General features: G+C 37.9%; 1 protein-coding gene across 5 annotated transcripts in view; it reads left to right on the top strand.

Annotated features, from left to right (window-relative positions):
• Positions 1-19892, top strand: part of UBE2V1 (ubiquitin conjugating enzyme E2 V1) — a 63905-nt gene extending 44013 nt beyond the window's left edge. For 4 of the 5 annotated variants that reach the window (XM_070941739.1, XM_070941736.1, XM_070941737.1 and 1 more), the window contains 3 exons: positions 11278-11426; positions 14613-14738; positions 17814-19892. In XM_070941739.1, coding sequence (XP_070797840.1) covers positions 11278-11426; positions 14613-14738; positions 17814-17960 — 422 coding nt within the window. In that variant the 3' untranslated portion in view covers positions 17961-19892. Of the gene's footprint in view, positions 1-1687; positions 1754-11277; positions 11427-14612; positions 14739-17813 lie in introns of those variants that run through there. The other variant, XM_070941735.1, reaches the window with a different exon arrangement.
• Positions 19893-21383: the final 1491 nt, after the last annotated feature.

Raw genomic sequence — 21383 nt, 5'->3', positions numbered from 1 at the left:
CTATAGACACCAACATTTTTCAAAGAAACATCTATCTTGCCATGTCAGCCACTGTACATTATAATGGCATCGGTAGGGAGTTGTAGAGCACATATGCCTGCTAGTTTCTCTGGTTATATTAGAAACATAGAAAACTGATTGCAGGAAAAAAAATACATAATGGTCCATCAAACCTTTTAAAATTTCTTTTTAATTTATTATTTTCATATTTTATTTATTTATTTATTTTATTTTATTTAATCTAATTTTTATACCGCCCTTCTCCTGAAGGACTCAGGGTGGTGCACAGCCCCAAAAATAAAACAAACACATATATAAAATTTAAAAGCAATTAAAAACATATTAAATAATTTGGCCCCGACATCATTAAAAAATAAAAACAACCCATCAAAATTAACATTTAGGCCAGCCCAGCTTGTTGGAACAATAACGTCTTGAGGGCACGGCGAAAGGTGCATAGGTCAGGGATCATCCGTATCTCCGGGGGCAATTCATTCCAGAGGGCGGATGCCCACACAGAGAAGGCTCTCCCCATGGGGGTCGCCAGTCGACATTGTTTGACCGACGGCACATTGAGGAGTCCCTCTCTGTGGGAGCGTATTGGCCGGTGGGAGGCTATCGGTAGCAGAAGGCGATTTCGTAAGTATTTTTTTTTAAAAAAATTGTCAGATGATATTGTTTGCCCACATTTTGTTTCCTTACAATGTTTTTGTGATGGTAAAAATAGGGATGCATTCTTTTCAGGGGGTTTTTTCCCCATAAATGAATAATTTCTACGATGATGTGGATACTTACTTATTCTACTCTCAGTTAGAAAATAAATAATAAGGAGCAGGCTTATAGATTTAGAATTAATTGCCACAAGTTAATTGTGGGTTTCTGACGATCACTCAGACTAAGATGCGGGTGCTCTATTATCCATTGTCATAATTTCATTTTGTTTTGCTTTTCCTCCTTTCTGGGTTATACAAAGATCAGGACAGGTGTAATGTAAAGTCCCCTTTTGTTTCTTTTGCTGTCTCTGTTGGAACAGCAAATGTCAATCATTGTAGCAGCAATAGATCTATGGTCAAATCACTGACATTTTTCAGCTGGTTTGTTTACTCTGAAACCACATAGTAAAGTATTGCTGATGTAGGGTTAGTAAAGAACAGAATTTAGAATCATTTCATATAGTGGGCTGGAGAACTCTACTAGAGTGCTGCTTTCTTATGCAGATAACTGTGGATTTTATGCTAATTTTAGATGAGACATGCACTACAGATCAAACCATTTCATAACAGTGAGAAAACAACTATGCATATCTACCATTAAAATTAAAAAGAGTTTGCAAAGCAGGGGTGAAATCCAGCAGGTTCTGACAGGTTCTGGAGAACCAGTAGCGGAAATTTTGAGTAGTTTGGAGAACCGGTGAATACCACCTCTGGCTGGTCCCAGAGTGGGGTGAAAATGGAGATTTTGCAGTATCCTTCCCCTGCCACGCCCACAGAATCAGTAGTAAAAAAATTTGAATTTCACCACTGTTGCAAAGGTATCCAAAGTAATGGACTCCTCTGTTTACTCCTCTGGCTGAGTAAACCCAACAGAAGTGAGTGGCAGTTACTTCTGAGTTGATATGCACCAGTTTGTGCTGGACATGTATTGTAAATCCTGTAATGATAATTCAGCTTCATATATTTTCAAGTCTCTGTTCTCTATTTAGATTTAAATTGTGGTAGAGTTATGAAAAATACCCAAGTCTTCCTAAAAATAGGTAAGATAATTGATTTATGCAACAAAAAAATATATTGATTGATCATTGCTGTCAACAGGAGGAAATGCACATTATAAATTATTCTGTAATATTGTGGAAGGTAGGGGGAGAGAAAAACATATTCTGTCCACTGAATTACATTCAGGATTAAACTTAATAGAAGATATAATTATAACATTAAGAATGCTTGATGATTTGGTTCAGTCCATACTTGGAAATGTGTACCTGATGTGTATCTTCTAAATTAATTATACAAATTAGAATCCTTCCAGTTCTCCAGTTCTCTGAATCTGGCAATGGCAATTAGAAGTCGAAAAATGAACATTTGATGATAAAATAGACAGGAAATGTTTTGTCATAAGTTTGTAAAATTGTATTATATGAAAATATTACAAATGTTATATAGATTTTTTTAAAATGTAGATTATGGAAGTAAATTAAGTGGTTTTCTGAATCGGCAGATGCTAAATCAGTAGGTTCCAAAAATATTCTAGTAAATTTTTCATTTAAATTATGTTTTGATTATATATAATCACACTGGGATGCTTTTTTTGCACCTGTCCACAGCTACTTAAAGCAGCCATGCTTTTTCCAGGGACCACCATAGCTCTGTCCACAGCTGCTGCATGATTGCAGGGGGAGAAAACCACGTATTGTATAGGGCAGGGGTCTCCAACCTTGGCAACTTTCAGACTTGTGAACTTCAATTCCCAGAGCTCCTCAGCCAGCGAAGTTGGGGACCCCTGGTATAGGGAACTTCATGCCCTTGGCACATTCCGAAAGACTTTTTTGCCTTTGTAGCTGAAGTGCTACATAGCCCTATTAATCAGCACTTTACTGCAGTATGCTCTTAATGGATTGTATCAGTAACAACATCAACTTCACTTCTTGATATGATCCTTTAAAAAGTGGAAGTAAACCAGTGGTGGGTTTCTACCAGTTTGCGCAAATCAGTAGCGGCAGCTGCGGGAGGCTCCACCCACCCACCTGGACGTCATCACGGATGCTCTGTGCATGCGCAGAAGCGCCGCGTGCAAGCAAAGCGAGCATGCACATGACACGCACATGCAAACAAGGAAGTTAAGCTAAATGTTAAGCATCTTCAGGCATCCTAGCCTCCATTTGTATACTTGCTAAGGAAAAATGGACAGTAAGAGTGGCCAAAATTGTAGATCTCGAATCACCTGTTTGTAGCTTTGAAAGGCTAGGAATCATTGCTTTGTTTTAAAAGCTTTGCTCTGTTTGTCTGAGAAATAATGGAGGAAAATTAAGAACCACAGGGAGTGTTCGGTGCCCACCAGATTTTATTCTGCTCTAATTCAGTGCTTTAAAAGAAAGCCTAACTTGATTTAAACTGAATGAGAAATTTGCCTCTTCAACTTGGAAACCAAGGCATAAATATGATTTGTGTTGACTAGCATTGGAAAACGCCTTATACACAGATAATAGGTGAAGAACTACTATTCTGAAAATGTTTATTTAGATCAGCAAACCTTGCAAAGAAATACCCAAAGGATTGAATTTTATTGCCAACTTAACATTTATATTGGTTAGTAGAGCAGAATAATGTTTTAGTCCAACTTTGGACAGTGAGCAATTAAATATTAAATGCTTAACTGCTTTGTAGGCTTTTTATGTTGTAGCTAGGCCTATAATTCAAACAGCCATGACACTACCAAAATGTAAATTTTCACCTTTTTGTTGAAATAACAATCTTGCCAAGTTATACTCTGTTCCTATTAAACTGTTCCAGTAAAGCATTAATATACACATTATATCTTCTGCAAGTCAACTTCAAGATCGTTCAGCCCTTGGGCAGTATAATAGCTCTTTTTAATGTTGAGGCAGGCCATTTTCTCTGGTTATTTTCAAGGATATGTCTTCTGACTTAATTTGGGCTTTGTCACTTTTCATGTGTAGTCATGTTTTTAGCAGACATGACTTTCTGTTGCTTTTAAAGGATAAGAGTTGGCTTTTGTTCCAGGTCCCACAAAGAAGAGATCTCCCAAATTTTGTATCAAGCCTTCCTAGAACTTATCCCTAATATTCATATCACTATGAAGCTGGGAAAAGAAGAAAGGCATGCAGAAATACTTTGTATTGAACCATTTTAAATCTGAAATTTTGCAGAACCCTTTTCAAGGGTTCAAGGATTTCAAGGGTTTTAAAACTACCATTTTTGTGTATGAAATTAACTGTTTCAAGCGTTTGGAAGTGATCCACATTCAAGACAGCAGTTTTGCACTCAAAATGAGGTGTTTTCTGATATTTTGTGCCAGAAATCCTTCAAAATGAGATGTTTTGCACTCACCTAGAACCAAGACCTTATCTCTGTAATTAGGATAGAATCAGTGGTGGGTTGCTACCAGTTCGGGCAAACCAGTAGTTCCAACCAGGGCTGGCCTCGCCCATCGGTCCTGGCACTATCACGTCCTATATAATTGCCGGTTTTTCGATGCCATGTGCACGTGCTCACATTTTCAGTTCGGCCAAACCGGTTGTTACAAGGGTAGCAGTCACCGCTGGATAGGACTTTAAGGTACTTGAGAAACAATTTATCATTACATTGTGTGAAAGGTTCCTCTCCCCCCTCCCCCCCACACTACACTCTTCTGGGGCCAGGCCTATTAGCAGTAAGGACATAAAAGAGCATTGCTGGATGAGATTTCTAATGTATCTAATCCTGATCTATGTTTTTATAGTGGTGAATCAAGTGCACAAGGAAGCCTTCTGGTCTCCCTGCAGATGGCCTTCAAGGCATCACACCGGTGGTGGGTTCCTCCCGGTTCCGCTGAGCCGGTAGCGGTGACGATATGACATCACCGAACTGGTTCTGCCCCCCCGCCCCCTCCCCCGTGTTATTCTTACCTTTTATTTGGCCCCACCCCCAATCTATTGCTGCCTCCTGAGTCCCAGCTGACGGGTTATAAGGAAAAATACTGTTTAAATTCTTGCTGCGGGGCTTCAAAGGGCTGCCCTACAGCTGATCAGTGTTAAAAGGCAGTGTGGTGGTAGACCGGTGCCTCCAAAAACAAATGGATAGACCAGTGCCTGCAAAAACAAATGGGTAGACCAGTGCCTTCAAAAACAAATGAGTAGACTGGTACAGTTCTGCAAGCAGTTAAAAGCCTGGTAGACCAGTACTTCTGCTAAATCCTAAAGAGTCACATGACCATCAAGCCACGCCCACATAACCAGTAGTAAAAAATTTTAGAACCCACCCGTGCATCACACTTATTGTCAAGGCTAAAAGTGATCTTTATCACTTTTAGAAATGACTCTGAACTAGCTGCATCTATGAATTCAGTCATTAGATAAGATGTAGGAAATATGTTTGTCAAGAACTGTCATTCAAATATACTAAATTACAGTCAGTGAAATACAAATTTAAAAAATATATAAAAGGAATGACCAAATACAGGTAGTCCTTGACTTACAACAGTTTGTTTAGTAACCATTTAAAGTTACAACGGCACTGAAAAAAATGACTTATGACCATTTTTCACACTTATGACCATTGTAGCATCCCTATGGTCATGTGATTTATATTTGTATGCCGACAACTGGTTCATATTTATGACGGTTGCAGGGTCCCCAGGTCATGTTACTACCTTCTGACGAGCAAAGTGAGTCTGGGAACCCAGACTCACTTAACAACCATGTTACTTATTTAACAGCTGCAGTGATTCACTTAACAAATGTGGCAATAAGTCGTAAAATGGGACAAAACTCAGTTAACAAATTTCTCACTTAGCAACATAAATTTTGGACTCAATTGTGGTCGTAAGTTGCGGACCAGCTGTACCAGAAAGCAGTGTGTAACACTTATATAAAATCTAAAAAATTACCTGGAGAAAGGGAAAAAATTAAACAAGTTACAATAAAATGTTCTTATTATAATACATATTTAATAGCAATAACACGGATTAATTAAAAGAGGCAGTTTGGTGTTCTGGTTAAGGTGCTGGCCTAGAAACCAGGTGACTGTGAGTTCTAGTCCTGCCTTAGGCATGAAAGTTGGCTGGGTTACTTTGGGCCAGTCACTCACTCTCAGGCCATGACATCAGGTTTGGGTTTACAAGCCGCTCGATCAATTTCTGTCACAACCAATGGATCAGTACTGGGTTGATCTGAAAAAAAGCACAGCCTGCACTTACCGGAAAAGGCTAAGAAGAAAAAAAAACCTATTAATTAACATAAATAGAAATAAAAAAGAATAAAATGAAAACAAAAAAGAAAGATCATAATGTCATAACTTCCAAGATTAGGACATTTTAGGCTTTATGGAAATCACTGCAGATAGATACTTAGCATGCTACTTAGACTATAGGCTTCTGATCTGCTTTCCCACAGACCTCCCCTCTCCCTCAAACAGATTCAGTTTTTGTTAGCAGGAGATAAAGATATGCCTGCATGTAAATTAACTTAGAAAGCAGCAGAAAAATACATGTAATAAAGTCTCAGGTTCATTCAGACCACAAGGACACCATCTCTCAGTAGATTGACTGGTCCAAGGTCACCCAGGCAGCTTTTATAGCTGATGCAGGACTAGAAGTCACAATCTCCTGGTTTCTAGACCAGCGCCTTAACGGCTACACCAAACCCAAATCCATTGGATTCAACAGATTGTGGCTTTAGCATTGTCTAAACCTAGGGGCAGGAGACAGGTCCATTTGACACAGGTCAGCTGAGATTTTTCTTCTCCACTTTGATGAGAGACCATCAAGGAGAGTTAACAAAACCAGTGACCCACTGGAAAACAGGAGTAAATTAGCCTGGCTGACAAATGTGTTGCCTCCGTTGAAATCATATCACTTTCCATGCAGTGTAAAACATTTGGACACAGCTCGGGACGGGGAAGAGCACGTGCAAAAAAACAAATCGAAGAGTGTCTAAGGCAGGGGTGTCAAACTCAATTTCTTTGAAGGCCGCATCAGGGCTGTGGTTGACCTCGGGGGGCCAGGCGGGTGTTGGCCAACTGGGTGGATGTGGTCAACTGGGTGGGTGTGGCCAGCTTGATGCCACTTACTGGGCGTGGCTGACTGGGTGGGTGTGGCCAACTTGGCTCCACTGCCCAAACTGCTGGCACATTTCCTTTTTGCACTGGGTAGACTGGGCCAAAGCCACGCTGGCCCAATGTTTCCTCTTTGCATTGGGTAGACGGGCCGAAGCAACGTGGGCCGGCCCCTTACATTTTTCAGGACGGCCTCACGGGCTGGATCTGACCACATCGTGGGCTGGATGTGGCCCGCGGGCCTTGTGTTTGACACCCCTGGTCTAAGGGTCTAAGGGTTTCAGATTATCATAGGTGCATATTGTATATCATACAGCATTTGGAATACAGTTTTAGCTTTAAATAGCTTGATGGTAGCAAATGCACATCTGCCCTCTTTGGAATGAAAAAAGAATGGCCTTGGCAATGTTGTTAACTATGGAGGATGCTTGCACTGTTGTTAACTCTGGCTGGCAGAAATGGTTCTAATTTGTTCGCCCCAAGCTCCAGAGCTTGAAAAATTATGCCAAGGTATTTAAAAGCTGCAATTATTCAAGAGAGAGTGTTCCTGGGAATAAGTTATGGAGCTATAATTTAGCAAGTAAGTTTTCTCACTCACTCTGTTATCCCTCCATTATTCTTTTTCATCTTTCTCTTGTGTCTAGTGAACTATTTAAGTGAATTCAGGTAAATTCTGAAGTAGTCACTTGCAGAGAGATTTTGAAATGGCTGCTTGTATCTACATTAAGGACCATACATTCATACCAGATAAACTAGAATAAAATTAGAGGGGCTATACAGCTCAGTAGTACATTTTGCATGCAAAAGGCTGGTCTTCCTATGGCAATTCAGATAGGCAAAGAGTAGAATCTCCACTGAGAGGGATTTCCACCCAGATGAAACAATAGTATAAAATATCTTCCTGTTGCTAAATCAATGCCAGTTTAATATATTTGGGCTTCCTGGATATCTTTATTGTGAAGATCTTGAGTTCTGGGTAATAATAAACCATTCAGATGTTGTTAGCAGAGAAACCAATAGGTGTACACTTGGCAGTCTTCAAGAATATATTGTAGCGATTTGTCTTGCTTATGAAACCTTTAAGTTCCAATTTGAGGAACTGGCATTAGTCATGTGTATTTTTCCCCCTATATTAATATAATTCACAGTGTTGTGGTGGTGGTAGAAAATAGGAGGAAGGTGTGTTGGATATGCTCACCACCTTGAGTTATTTCAATAGCAGTGTATCCAAGTATCTTCCGAAAATATTCAGAAGACATAAAAAAGACCCTCAAAATAGCTGTGACAAGTCTCTGAAAAGTCATGGCACCTCAATAGTTTTGTCACTTCATAAGTACCCTCACCTCCCCAATGTTTCACCCTGCTCCAGTAGTTTGCCACATCTGGACAGCCATAAGTTCTACATCCTCACTTTAGGCATTACTGATCTCCTATTTTTTTATGCTTGCGTATCGCTCAGGAACCATTCATTAATGAGTAATGCTCATGCAGGGATGGCTTAAAGTCAATACAATCATAAAATTATATCCTTTTTTAAAAGCAGCAAAATTTAATGCTGTGTGCATTAAAATAACAAATAGAAGTTACCAGAAGAAGCCACTTAACTGAGGACAAGAATGACAGTTAAATGGAATCTGAGGCCTGCTTAGAAGAGCTTAGCCCAAAATAAGATCTCAGCATCTTTGAGAGATATTAGGACAGTTCAAAATGTTTTCGTGTGTGTGTGTTAATTAAAATGTATTTTGAAAGATGGCTTCAAGGTAAATATCTATTTTAGTCAGTTTTAATGCAGTAATTGTCAATTTTAATGCAAAATTTTACTTTAAAGTGTAATTTCTTCTGGATTTAAGTGCAGAGAAATGAAACTTGCTGGAGTGGAAGGTGGAAGAGTTAGAAAGAGTGGTAATTGAATAGAATCAAAGGTGGGAAAGAAGCTTTATAAATGAAGAGAATGTGAAATTGGAGAGGTGGTTGATTGTGTGAAGTTTTCCACAGATGATGCTGGTATTGGCTTTGACTACCCTGCCAGAAAATTACTGAAAAAGAACAATACCCTTTGACAGCAATGTGTGCGCTGGTGGAGGGTGAGCTAAGCAGATGGGGGTCAACATCATGGATAGTCACTAGAGGAAACAAAGAAGCATCTTAGCCACTACTGATACCAGTTTTGCAATATGGAAAGCAGCAGCTGAGCCAGAATTCTGGATTATAGGAGATTTGTTTCTGGCTCTTTGGCAACTGCCACATTAAGTGAGAAAAACAACAGCAGAGTCGGAGTTAAAAGCTATGTGAACAGCTCCCAAGCAACTAGTGCTAAGGCTTTCTAGTCAAATTCAAATTGCTAGTCATTACCTTTAAAAACCTAAACCACACAGCATTGGAATATGTCAAGCTGTGCCTTGCCAGGATTGAATCTGCACTTTCGTCTTCAAAAGAGGGCGTGTTGAAAGTCCCCGTCCCACCCTTCATGAGGTTCATGGGTATGAGTTACCCAGCAGAATTTCTTTCAGACAATTTTAGCTTCTTGCAACTTCCTGCTCCTGGAGATATGTGCAGACTCTTCCTTGCTAATTATTCCATCAGTAGTCCCAAAGGTGCTTTTTCAAGAGGCAACTGGATTTTCTGGTTTTTCTTTGAAGACCTTTTGCTTCTCATCCAAGAAGCTTCTTCAGCTCTATTCGATCAGTACATCAAGTCTGCATTGTATCAGCAAACCCTTTGTCCCTAATGGTCCTAACTGCAGGTATTTCTGTACATAAAATGAATGGGATAAAGCATTGCATTTAAATAGATAGGGACTTCTCAGTATAGTAGATGTGAAATACTAGCTGCAGTTCCCAAAGACTCGCTCGAGTTTAAACTCATTGATCTTAGGTTACAGTTGTTGATGCTGATGTTACCAAGGAACAAAATAATGTTTATTAAGTTCTTGTTTTTCTAGAAAGGGAGCAGATGGTACTTCAGGTGTAATTGGAAACAAACTATGTTTAGCAATAGTATATCGACTTTATGGTTGTCAAATGCTTAATTTTGTTTATGCCTGTGAATGAATGCGTTAGAGAAAAAAAAATAGTCAAATACATTTAAAGCTCCCAACCTATCTATATATTTTTTTTCCTTCAGCCAAGATCAGCTCCTGGGGATCCTATGGCCATATCCATGTACTTTTCTTAGCAATAATATAGAATGGTTATTACTTGTTCTGTTTTAAGGAAGAGTCCAGCAGGCTTATTGGGGGGGGAATTCTCTCTGTTGGGATTTTCTTTTTCCTGTTCCATTAGACTTATGAAATAAGCAGCTTAAAGGCTTATTAGATATGCATGCCAACATAATGTTGATGATAACTTTTAAGGATCATTCATATCCAATATGTCATATCCATAACAGCATTTCCCATTTGGTGCTTTTAAAATATCTTGCCACATTTTCCCAATTCTAGCCAGTACAGCCCTTGTTATGCCACACATCTGGTAAACACATTGTGGAAGTTGGTGAAGTGTTGTTCCATTTTGTGCAGCAGTGTATAGTAATGAGCAAACTAGCAGAGTAATCTATTGAAAGAAGCTGGGTTTTTTTGTTTTTTTTTTTGTCATTTGCTGTGTGTGTGTGTGTGTGTGTGTTTGTGTGTGTGTGTGTGTGTGTATAATGACAATCATATTTATTTTTCTGTGTTTATTTACAGCTTTAACGCAAGAGATACTTGTTCTATTTTATAACATCTTGCAATGACATAATAGTTTTCCGCCCCATGGCATGGTTAATTTGCCACGTAAAATGAGTTGTAGATGAAATCACTAGTCCAATTGTTCTTTAATTCTTTTCTAAGGTCTTGTAACTTCTATGTAAAATCAAATAGGCATCTTCCATTGAGAATAATCTTGGATGCAGATTGTTATCAAACTAATTATAAACATAATTGCTGCTAATTATTTATTAATATCTGCTTTGGTGCTTAAACTAATAGCTTCTTTTAGCTGCAGCCTTATTTTCTAACTACTCATATACACAGAAGCAAGTCCTTTGGATATAGTGGGATTTAATTTGTATTATATTGAGTTATATTGTTAATTATTAACTAGAAGTGACATGGACTAGCAGTGTTCCAATATCTAAGAGGCTGCCACAAAGAAGAGGGAGTCAATCTATTCTCCAAAGCACCTGAATGCAGGACAAGAAGCAATGGATGGAAACTGATTAAGGAGAGAAACAACCTAGAACTAAGGAGAAATGTCCTAACAGTGAAAACAATTAATCAGTAGAACAACTTGCTTCCAGAAGTTGTGAATGCTCCAACACTGGAAGTTTTTAAGAGATTGGACAACCATTTGTCTGAAATGTATAGGGTTTCCTGTTTGAGCATAGGGTTGGACCAGAAGACTTTCAAGTTCTCTTCCAACTCTGTTATTCTGTTTAAATGTTTAGCACACTAATCAGACACGTCAGTCCATACTCAATATTATTTTTCCAACAACCATTCTAATCTCAAAAGTCCAATCTGATTTATTTCCAGGAGTAAAAGTTCCTCGTAATTTTCGACTGCTGGAAGAGCTAGAAGAAGGCCAGAAAGGAGTAGGAGATGGAACAGTTAGCTGGGGTCTTGAAGATGATGAAGATATGACACTTACAAGATGGACAGGCATGATTATTGGGCCCCCAAGGGTAAGCATCAGTTTAAAGATATAAAACTATTGCTTTGTTTTTTAAAAATCTGATTTCTAGTATTGTAATAGGATACATTGTTTTTTGTGATTGATTTTGTAATATATAGTAGCAGTTCATTGTATGAGAGGGTTATATAATGGTAAATCCCATGCTTAACTTCTTTTCTTTGCCTTTTTAAATGATATGGAGATTCCATTTCAGTTTCTGTGTTTTTAAAGTATAGCATTAAATTAATTGTTGTTCAACTGATTATTTGACTAACTGGGTAATTTAATCACAATTTCTTTTTTGCACATAATGAATCAAAAATTACTAAGGCAAAACTCAGTGGGGAAAAGTTCAGCTTTACAATAATAGATGAGAAAGTAGGATATGAACATACTTTTGAATGCCATATGCTCTGCATAAATTGTGGATGTCTTTCATAAATGGAACTTTGAAGCAAATTTACTTTAAATGGATCTATTCATCTTGTTTTGAGGACTCAACTCTGAACAAAACTGCTTTAAAGAATTCATGTAGGATTTCTCAGTCTCTTCAGATGAAAGATGAAAAGCTGCAAAAATAAAAGTAATGAACAGGCCGAAAGAAAGTTAGATAGTAAATCATATGCCATGTTACTTTGAAATCTGAAGAAGTAAAGAAGTAAAGATAGTACAATTCCTCATAATTAAAATTGACAACTTAAAACTCTGAATTTTTATATTTGCTTATAGCACCCCCATCTGACCATGAAGGAATATAGAGCATAATACCTAAAAGATATAAATAATGTCAGGAATAATTTTCATTGATGTTGTTTAAATATTCTTACCTATAAAATAACTACATTATAACAAAGCATTATGCTGTATAGAAGCAAATTTTGTGATTAAATTATAGAAGAGCTGTTCAGTTTAGCTTTAGTTTCTTAAGGTGATTTTTATATCAAAAACGTAGATGTGAGGAAATCTGATTGGTGGCCGCCCCATTGATCACCAGGTTTGATCTGGCTCACTAGGGGTGTGTCCTCTTCCTCTCTCAGTGCTCCATGTGTCTCTCTCCCAAAACTGCTTCTCCATGAAAGAGAATTACTATCCCAGATAAAAGTACACTATGCCTAAATCAGGGCATACAATATACAATGTGCTACCCTGCTTGAACTTCCAAACAAGCTCAAGGGCCATTTGTAGAATGTCAAGAGCAGGACATTTGGATGGATAGATTTATGTCTTGATTTATTGTTTGGAGCATCAGGATATCAGAAATTTAATTAGGAAGCATAGACTCCAAGACATTCCGTTTTTGATTTAACAACCATTAAAATAACATTAGTTTGAATTAGGAAGCCCCAGGAGGTAAAACCACCCAATGAACATCCAAGGAAGTAGCAACCAAATGAAATTCTAGGATAACATCACAAATAGAGCAGCCAATCAGAAAATGAGAATATGTCATTTCTCTTCAGAAGTTTGCTTAACTTTTCTAATTTTTCTCTAAAGCTGAAAACCATGTTAAGTATTTTAAATTTTCCTCAGGAATGCACGGACATGTCATAAAAACACTATGAATTGAACTCATCTTGAAACAAAGTTTATAATATGAAATGGTAGATATAAGTATTTCTCTATATGTTCAATTATTTATTTAGATGCTTAAGTATGCTTATCCTAGGACATTTTGAAAGTTAACACATTTCCACCTGATCTAGATTAATATGCTTTTTTGCTGCTGATTATGACTTATGACAATTTTTTTATAATTGTTTAGACACTTATATTGATTTTTATTGATTATTGAGCCAATTGATTTAAATGCGTTTAGTCTGGAAACAATGCCACATTTTTAAAATATCATCATGTATACCTATTATGGGTATACTTAATTTTTTCTGTGTTTGGAACTAGTGTTCATCTTTATGTGGTTACTAGTTTTGAGAAGTATCTATTATTTTTTATCAAAATAAATTACAATTCAAATTGTATCCTAATTACTGTCATGCTAGACTTGTAATATATCCATTTATAAGCCAGAATGTTCTTTGGAGAAAAAATAAGAGCATATTGATAACAAATGGAATTTACAAGTCAATAATTTATACTGAGGATCTTAGAATGCATCTGATGGAAGATATTTTGTACATATTTTGCCTTTTGTAGTTCTTGGAGAAGCCTAGTATAAACATAGTTATTTAATGACCGAGGTATATACGAGACCACCTTCTGTCAGCAACAGCCTCCCACCAGCCAATACGCTCCCAAAAAGAGGGGCTCCTCAGCATGCTGTCGGCCAAACAATGCCGACTGGCGATACCCAGGGGGAGAGCCTTCTCTGTGGGGGCACCAGCCCTCTGGAATGAGCTGCCCCTTGAGATTCGTCTCATCCCTGACCTGCGCACCGTTCGCCGCATCTTGAAGACCCTTTTGTTTCAACAAGCTGGCCTGGCATAATACGAATTTTAGAATGGGTGTATGTCTGTTTTAATCTATGGGCCAAATTTTTATATATTCGATTTTAAATTGTTTTAAATTTTGTAAATTTATATGTGTTTTAATATGGCTGTACACTGCCCTGAGTCCTCCGGGAGAAGGGCAGTATAGAAATCTAATAAACATAAATATAACATAAACATAAACATAATTGGAAAATGGCCCCAATACCCCAAGGTAAGCAGAAAACATACAGTTTTTCATCAGTTCTCCATATCCTCCAAAATCAGATATTGAATAACAGAAAGAACTTCTAACACAGTGGTTTTTAGTTCAGAGGAAAAGACTACAGGCCATGCAAGTAACCAAGGATGAATGCAAATGAAATTCCTTCTGGTTGCAAAATAGAATATTTACATCCAAGCAGTGATTTAGTAAAGTGCCAAATTGTAGGTTCTCTCCCTCCAGTAGCAGGTACATCCTGTTAATTTAAAAAGACAACCACTTGTTGAGAAACACATGGAATTGCGCATGTCAGATAAATAATTAGTAAAAAAAGAAAAAAGAATTAGACTACATCTTTGTATTTTTTAGATGTACTTGTCCATCTGTAGTTACCATTTTTTTTTACTGTATTATGAAATGTGCATGCAAATTATGTTCATTTGGAGGGTGGGGGAAAAGAAAGAAAATAGCTAATTTGAAACTGATCTTATATGCGATGGTCCTTCAGTTATGGATTACTTGACAGAAATATTTCTTTTTTCCCCCACAGACTATTTATGAAAACAGAATATATAGCCTTAAAATAGAATGTGGCCCTAAATATCCTGAAGCACCCCCATTTGTAAGATTTGTAACGAAAATTAATATGAATGGAGTAAATAGTTCTAATGGAGTGGTAAGTTTTTCACTATTTCTATCCTAACAGTAACATCCTGTCAGCTTTTTAAGCAGAATAGGAAAGCAGCACATTTCTGTAAACATGCAGCTAGTTATTTATTATTCTGTTTTGCAATTTTTCTGTCGTAAACATTTGAGAAACTACATATTTTACAAATTTATTGATGAAGGCATTATAGTTTTTTAATTGATTCAATATTTTAAATCTTGAGATCAGTTTTTAAAAACATAACAATACAACAGTATATCAAATATAAAACAATAAAAGAACTTGTACTGGAAAGCCTGAGATAATTAATAATGAATGAGAACCTGTTCATTTCTATGAGCCATGGCTGTTGTTAGAAATTTGGCAACCTAACAATTAGTGGTGTAAGATTGCCCTTCATTTAGTTAGTATCACCACGCTAACATTACATGAGCTATAGGCTTGTATTACTGCATTATAGGATACAAATATGGTTTTCATAGAAAATGCTGGTGAATCTGCCCATTATCTGAGAACAGACCAAAACAGTATGATTGTTGAGCTATAAGGCAAATAGGAAATGCTAGTTCTAGGTCCCAAATCCTCCGCTTGAGATTAGCTATGGCTTTGTCAAGTCTGAGCCAGAAAGGAAAAACCACGGTATGCTATGAGGGGGTTGCCTGAGCTTCATTTTTGCTGGCAGAGGGCTGCAGGAGGCTGTTGCGGCCGAAAATGGGGCCCATATTTTTGCTGGCAGAGCACTCGGGCTACCACAGGCTTCCCCGACATGAGTGATGTCATGCTGGCCACGCCCACTCCAGCCCCCTGAGGTCAAATACAACCCTGATGCAGCCCTCAATGAAGTTGAGTTTGACACACCTGTTCTAGAGAATCTGGATCTGGATTATCTAGCCCTATTCCAGTCTAGTTCCATTCCATAGATGGCTTGATAGTTCTGACAGATGACCTTCTCCAGAGAAAAGGCAGGAGGATGCAATTAAACATGGAATCCTTCTGAGTTGACCATCTGGATCAGAAATTGGAGGTCCTGTTTTTTTGGGGGGGTTCCTCTCCTATCTCTGTAGTTGGCTCCCTATAGTGGTTTTAGGAAGCTTTCTGACCCTTGTGGCAGTTAGGGATCTGGCAGGGGCCTATACTCTCTATCCTATTGAACATCTATTTGAAGCCTTAGAGATCATCAAGGAGTATAAAGTTTTCAGTATACTGCATTGTTTGTCTAACTATAATTTTTTAATATAGGTTATGTGTAAGTAATGAAAAAAAATACTTTCCATACACAAAGCTAAGTAATGGGCAATGGGATTGAGAATGTTAAAACAAAAACATTATTTTACGATATATAATTACTTTGACCACAACTCTTTTATTAACCAGTGATAATAAAACCTATCCCATGTCTTAAATTTGTTTCAGTTTGGTGCAGAAGAGGTCATATTTATTAAATATTGAGTTATTTTTTAATTTGTTAATCCTTTATAATAATTACTCCTCTATTTAGCTGCCTAAGAAAAATAAGCATATCATTTGCAAACATATTAATTACATAATGCTCTGTTTCTATATTAAACTCTTGACAGTTTTTAATTCTTCCTATATTCTGAGTTAAAATCTGTAATAAATCCAACAAAACAGGTAAAGGTAGATTATTCTTGTATCATTTCCTTATTTTGATGAAAATATACCATGTTTTCCCAAAAATAAGACCCTGTTTTATAATTTTTTTTGAACCCTGAAATAAACACTTGGCTTTATTGCCATGCACTTAAAAGCTTGATTGGGCTTATTATCAGGGGATGTCTTATTTTGGGGAAAACAGGGTAGGTAACTAAAATGCTGTGCGAATTATTGCTAAATGCTGCTGGTTACTGCTATTGCTCAAATTCTATTTCCAGTAATAATTTTAATAGAAATTTACTTTTTATTTATACTGTTACGATGTACATGTTTTCAACTGATTTTTAAAAAAGATTCTTATCTTTATTTTGTTGATCTTATACATCACCAGAAGTTGTGAATATACCAATTCAAGAAATAATGAAATAATAGAAAGAAAGACTTTTCATTTATATTCTAGGTATTAAAGGGAATATGAGTTTCAGAATATAACTAATAAAAACTATTGATAGAAGAAAAAGGCATCTTTGATTTTTTTTGCCTCCTACTTTCATACAACTCTGCTCTCCAAAACCAACAGACTGTGTGCAGAGTAAACAAATAAGCCTTAAAAGCCCATTTTCTACAAATTTGAATTGGCCTCAGTTGATTGATTCAATAACTGTCTACTGCTTTTAAAGATTGTATTAAACATTGTAGCCAATGTATGAAATCTAAAGAACTGGTATCAGCTTCCTTAATACTTGAATATTCATGACACAGGCATTCATATTACAGGTAGTCCTCGACATATGACCACAGTTGAGCCCAACATTTCTGCCGCTAAGACAATTGTTAAGGGAATTGTGCCCCATTTTTATGACCTTTCTTGCCACAGTTGTTAAGTGAATCACTGAAGTTAGTAACATGGTTGTAAAGTGAATCTGGCTTCCCCCATTGATTTTGTTTGTCAGAAAGTCACAAAAGGTAAATCACATGACCCCAGGATCCTGCAACCATCATAAATATGAGTTAGTTGACAAATGTGTGACACTTGATCATGTAACCCATGCCTGTCAAATTGGCGGCCCTGCGCAGGCCAAAGCTCCGCAAAGGCAAGAAACATTGCGATATGATACTGCCTGCGATGCGAGCGGGTTTGATACCCCTGATAGGGATGCTGCAATGGCCATAAGTATAAAAAAAAAGAAGTCATAAGTAACTTTTTTCAGTGCCATTGTAACTTCAAATGGTCACTAAAAGAATAGTTTTAAGTCAAGGGCTACCTGTATTTAAGAACTGTCTCATTTTTACAGTGTGATACATCAACTAGATTGGGGGTATCTAGTTGTATTCAAGTAATACAAGTCAGGGCCCTTTTGCGTTTGTGAAATTTTGTAGCTCTTTAATCCTAGGCCTGACTGTTTTAGTTGTTGAAATAAGGGACGTGAAGCTGTTTGAGACCTAAGTTTGTTCATTGTTTTCCACCAGGTTGATCCAAGAGCCATATCAGTCCTAGCAAAATGGCAGAATTCTTATAGTATCAAAGTTGTTCTGCAAGAGCTCCGGCGTCTAATGATGTCTAAAGAAAATATGAAACTTCCTCAACCACCTGAAGGACAATGTTACAGTAATTAATGAAAAACAAAAAGAAAAATCATGCCCCATCATTCAATTTAAGCTCTCTTCATTTTCCACAGTAGTAAATTTTCTAGATGCATCTTGTAGATCTCCAAGTACTGGAAAGGAAGTTCCCATTGCAAAGGAAAGTTTATCTTGAGATACTGTAAATGATACTAATTTTTTTTTTCCATTTGAAAATAAGTTGTGCTATAACAAATAATGCTGTCCTGTGTAACCACTGTCCACATAGTTGAACTTCTGGTATCAAGAAAAGTCTATTTAAATTTATTACTGTCAAAGACCAGTGTGTCACATTGAACTCGACTGTGAAAAAGCATAAAAAGCATACATCACACAATCACATTGCTGTGTGTTTGGCCTGGGTTTATATCTTTTCTCCCGTCTCTCTCTCTCTCACACACACACACACTCTTTCTCTCTCTCTCTCTTTTTCTCCCTCTCCCTTTCCCTCTCCCACATCCTCTCTCTCTCTCCCTTTCTTTTTGTGTGTTTGCAATAGAGTTGATGCTCAGGGCTATTTATTAGAGTAGACATGGAGAGCACAATCCGCAGATCGTGATCTTGCCCAAGCCCTTTTGAAAAGAGCAGAGTCTGAGCCAGAATATCCTTGATTCTTGCGCAGTTCTCTTTTGATCCAACGGGGCTTGCCCAAGACAATGTTCCCAAAAGATTGTGCCATAAGGTTTCAATTACCAGCTGTGTCTGGGTTGTATGGACTACTAATGGGATGTTTTTGGTATCTTCGGTCATCCCTCCCTTTGTGCAAGCTCTAGTAAAACGCTGAATGTCTCTAGGGTTGGTTTTTATTTTTCTGCTTTTAATGAATGCTTACACAGCCATTTGGGGCAGGTTCTTCTTTCTCCCAAAACCTTTGCTAAGGCATAGATTGTATATCTCTCCCCCCCCCCCCCGGAATGAGGGCCTTGGGATGACAGATCTGGGGGATCTTTTCAGACTTTCCCCTCTGTCTTTCCTGTCATGGTTGGGGTGCTGCTTTCTTTTTGCCCCTTCCATGACGCTTTACATTTGGCCAAAAGAGGTAAGTGGCTGGCAAACTGCCTGATTTTATTGTTATTATTGTTATTATTATTGTTATTATTATTATTATTGCTTCATGCTTGTCAATTTTGGGGTGGGGCATGGGTAGGGTCTATAAATTAATCTTCACCAGCTGAGAAAACAAGAATGTCTGGTTTTGCTCACAAACAGCCTTCCCTTCCTATCCTGTGGCAGCTTCCATACCAGAAAGCTAGCCATGGCTGACATATTAAACAGGGTTTTGATACAATGAAAGAGCAGTAATTTACCAGGAGCGTCTTAAGTCTGTTAAGAATGGCTAAATATTCCGGAAAGATCTCTACACGGATGTTTGAAACAAACACTCCAGCTTTCTGAGCTGAAGGTCACTACCTCTGCTTGAATGCCATGTTAACTGCTCATCGGCATGCGTAACTTTGAGGCTCCGTAGCAGCCTGCCGGCATAAAGACAAATCCACTTTGTGAAGAGGAGATTGTGTTCTGCAGAGAGGGAGATGCTTTTCTTTCCTAAAGAATCAGATGGCGCTGCCATGCATGGTGGGTGAGGCTTCTTGGCAAATCACTTCTTTTTCAGACTCCTTGTTTTGGACCACTGACTGCTGAAACGTGGATGCAAAGCTTAAATGCAAACAATCCAATGTATCCTCTTAACGAAACTTAAAAACGCAGTGTTCATATAAAAACAAAAAGCAAAAGTCACCGTTTAAAAGCAGAAGTATCAAGTCAATGAATAATTGATGTTTCCATTAACTCTTTTAAGGAGCATATTAGTTGTAAGGATTTAACATCCTCTGTAATTAAAAAAAAATTAACAGTATTCCATGAGCAGCCTTTTTATTGTATCAGACCATTGCCTGATTTTAATATAATAAAAAGTGTGCATTAATATTACTGTGCTGTAATTGTATTTATGTTTAGAGTGGAGATCTTCTCAGAGTTGGGGCAGAGGGGAAGACACACAGTGTGACTGTCCCATTGAAATGATTACCCTGATCTTTAGAGGACACCAAAAATGCTTAGGCAACTATCATGGATGTTACTGGAACTCGCCCGATTCATTTTGATTTATTGTTGCTGCTATTAAATGTTGCTATAGCGTTCAGAAAATACTTTGATACTGTGATCTGTTATTTAGGTGTAATTTGGGATTGTTCTGTAAAATTGTTGGAATTAGGATTATCATAGACAAATGTGAAGTGGCTGCAGTTTGATTTGACATGGGGATTGTACAACTACAAATGTAAAGTTATCTCAGGAGACTTTATAACAGGGGTCCCCAACCCCCAGGCTGCGGCCCTTTACCGAGCCTTGAGCTGTTCAGAACCAGGCAACAGAAGTGATGGGCGCATGGACGCATCCCCGCTTGTGGAAGCAACAAGCAAGCATGTATGTGCGTGCTCCATTTGCATGAGCAGCAGATATGGGAGCCCATTGCTTGTGCAGAACTATACTCTTACCCCCCCCCCCCCAAAGCCAGAAAGATTGGGGAACAACATTCATTTGGGCACAATTACATTCAGTAATTGGATGAGGCTTCTGTACAAAATATTTCAGAATCCTCTCTCTGTTGCTGGTTCTGCAAGAATAGGTTCCAAAGTGGTGTCTAGCACTTTACAGAAGAGATGGGCAAAGGGGGTCACCTGAAATATTGAAGCAGTCCTTAAAAATCTTTACATGGCTCTAACACAATTCTGTATGGCACATTTTCCAGCTCATCACAAGTGTGATAAAAAACGTTCCAAGAAAGTTGTAATCACATGGTTGAATCGAATCAAAACAACTTCACTCCAGTACAGGTAGTCCTCCACTTGCAACAGTTCATTTAGTGAAAGTTACTACGGCACTGAAAAAAGTGACTTATGACCATTTTTCACACAACCTTTGCAGCATCCCCATGGTCACGTGATTCAGAGGTGGGTTTCAGCAGGTTCTGACCAGTTCTGGAGAACCGGTAGCGGAAATTTTGAGTAGTTCAGAGAACCTGTAGTAAAAATTCTGACTGGCCCCGTCCCCATCTATTCTCTGCCTCCCGAGTCCCAACTGATCGGGAGGAAATGGGGAATTTGCAGTAACTTCCCTTGGATTGGGAAGGGAATGGAGATTCACTTAACAACTTTATTATTAATTTAACATTTGCAATTATTCACTTCACAAATGTGGCAAGAAGAGACGTAAAACGGGGCAAAACTCACTTAAAAAAATTCTCACTTGGCAACAAATTCTGGCCTTGATTGTGGTCGTAAGTCGAGGATTATCTGAAATTAAATCTGCCAGTGATTAATGTCACGTATACCTTCCTATAGGTATTTTATTCCAAATATGAAGTCTTGGGATAGGCCTCTGCCAATAAATCCATGTAGGGATTTATTTAGTTGTCAT

This window comes from Pituophis catenifer, unplaced genomic scaffold (genome assembly GCF_029215685.1).
Source record: "Pituophis catenifer annectens isolate HBS135680 unplaced genomic scaffold, rPitCat1.0.hap2 SCAF_3, whole genome shotgun sequence".
Lineage (NCBI taxonomy): Eukaryota > Metazoa > Chordata > Lepidosauria > Squamata > Colubridae > Pituophis > Pituophis catenifer.
This window is presented reverse-complemented; position numbering and strand designations above follow the sequence as displayed.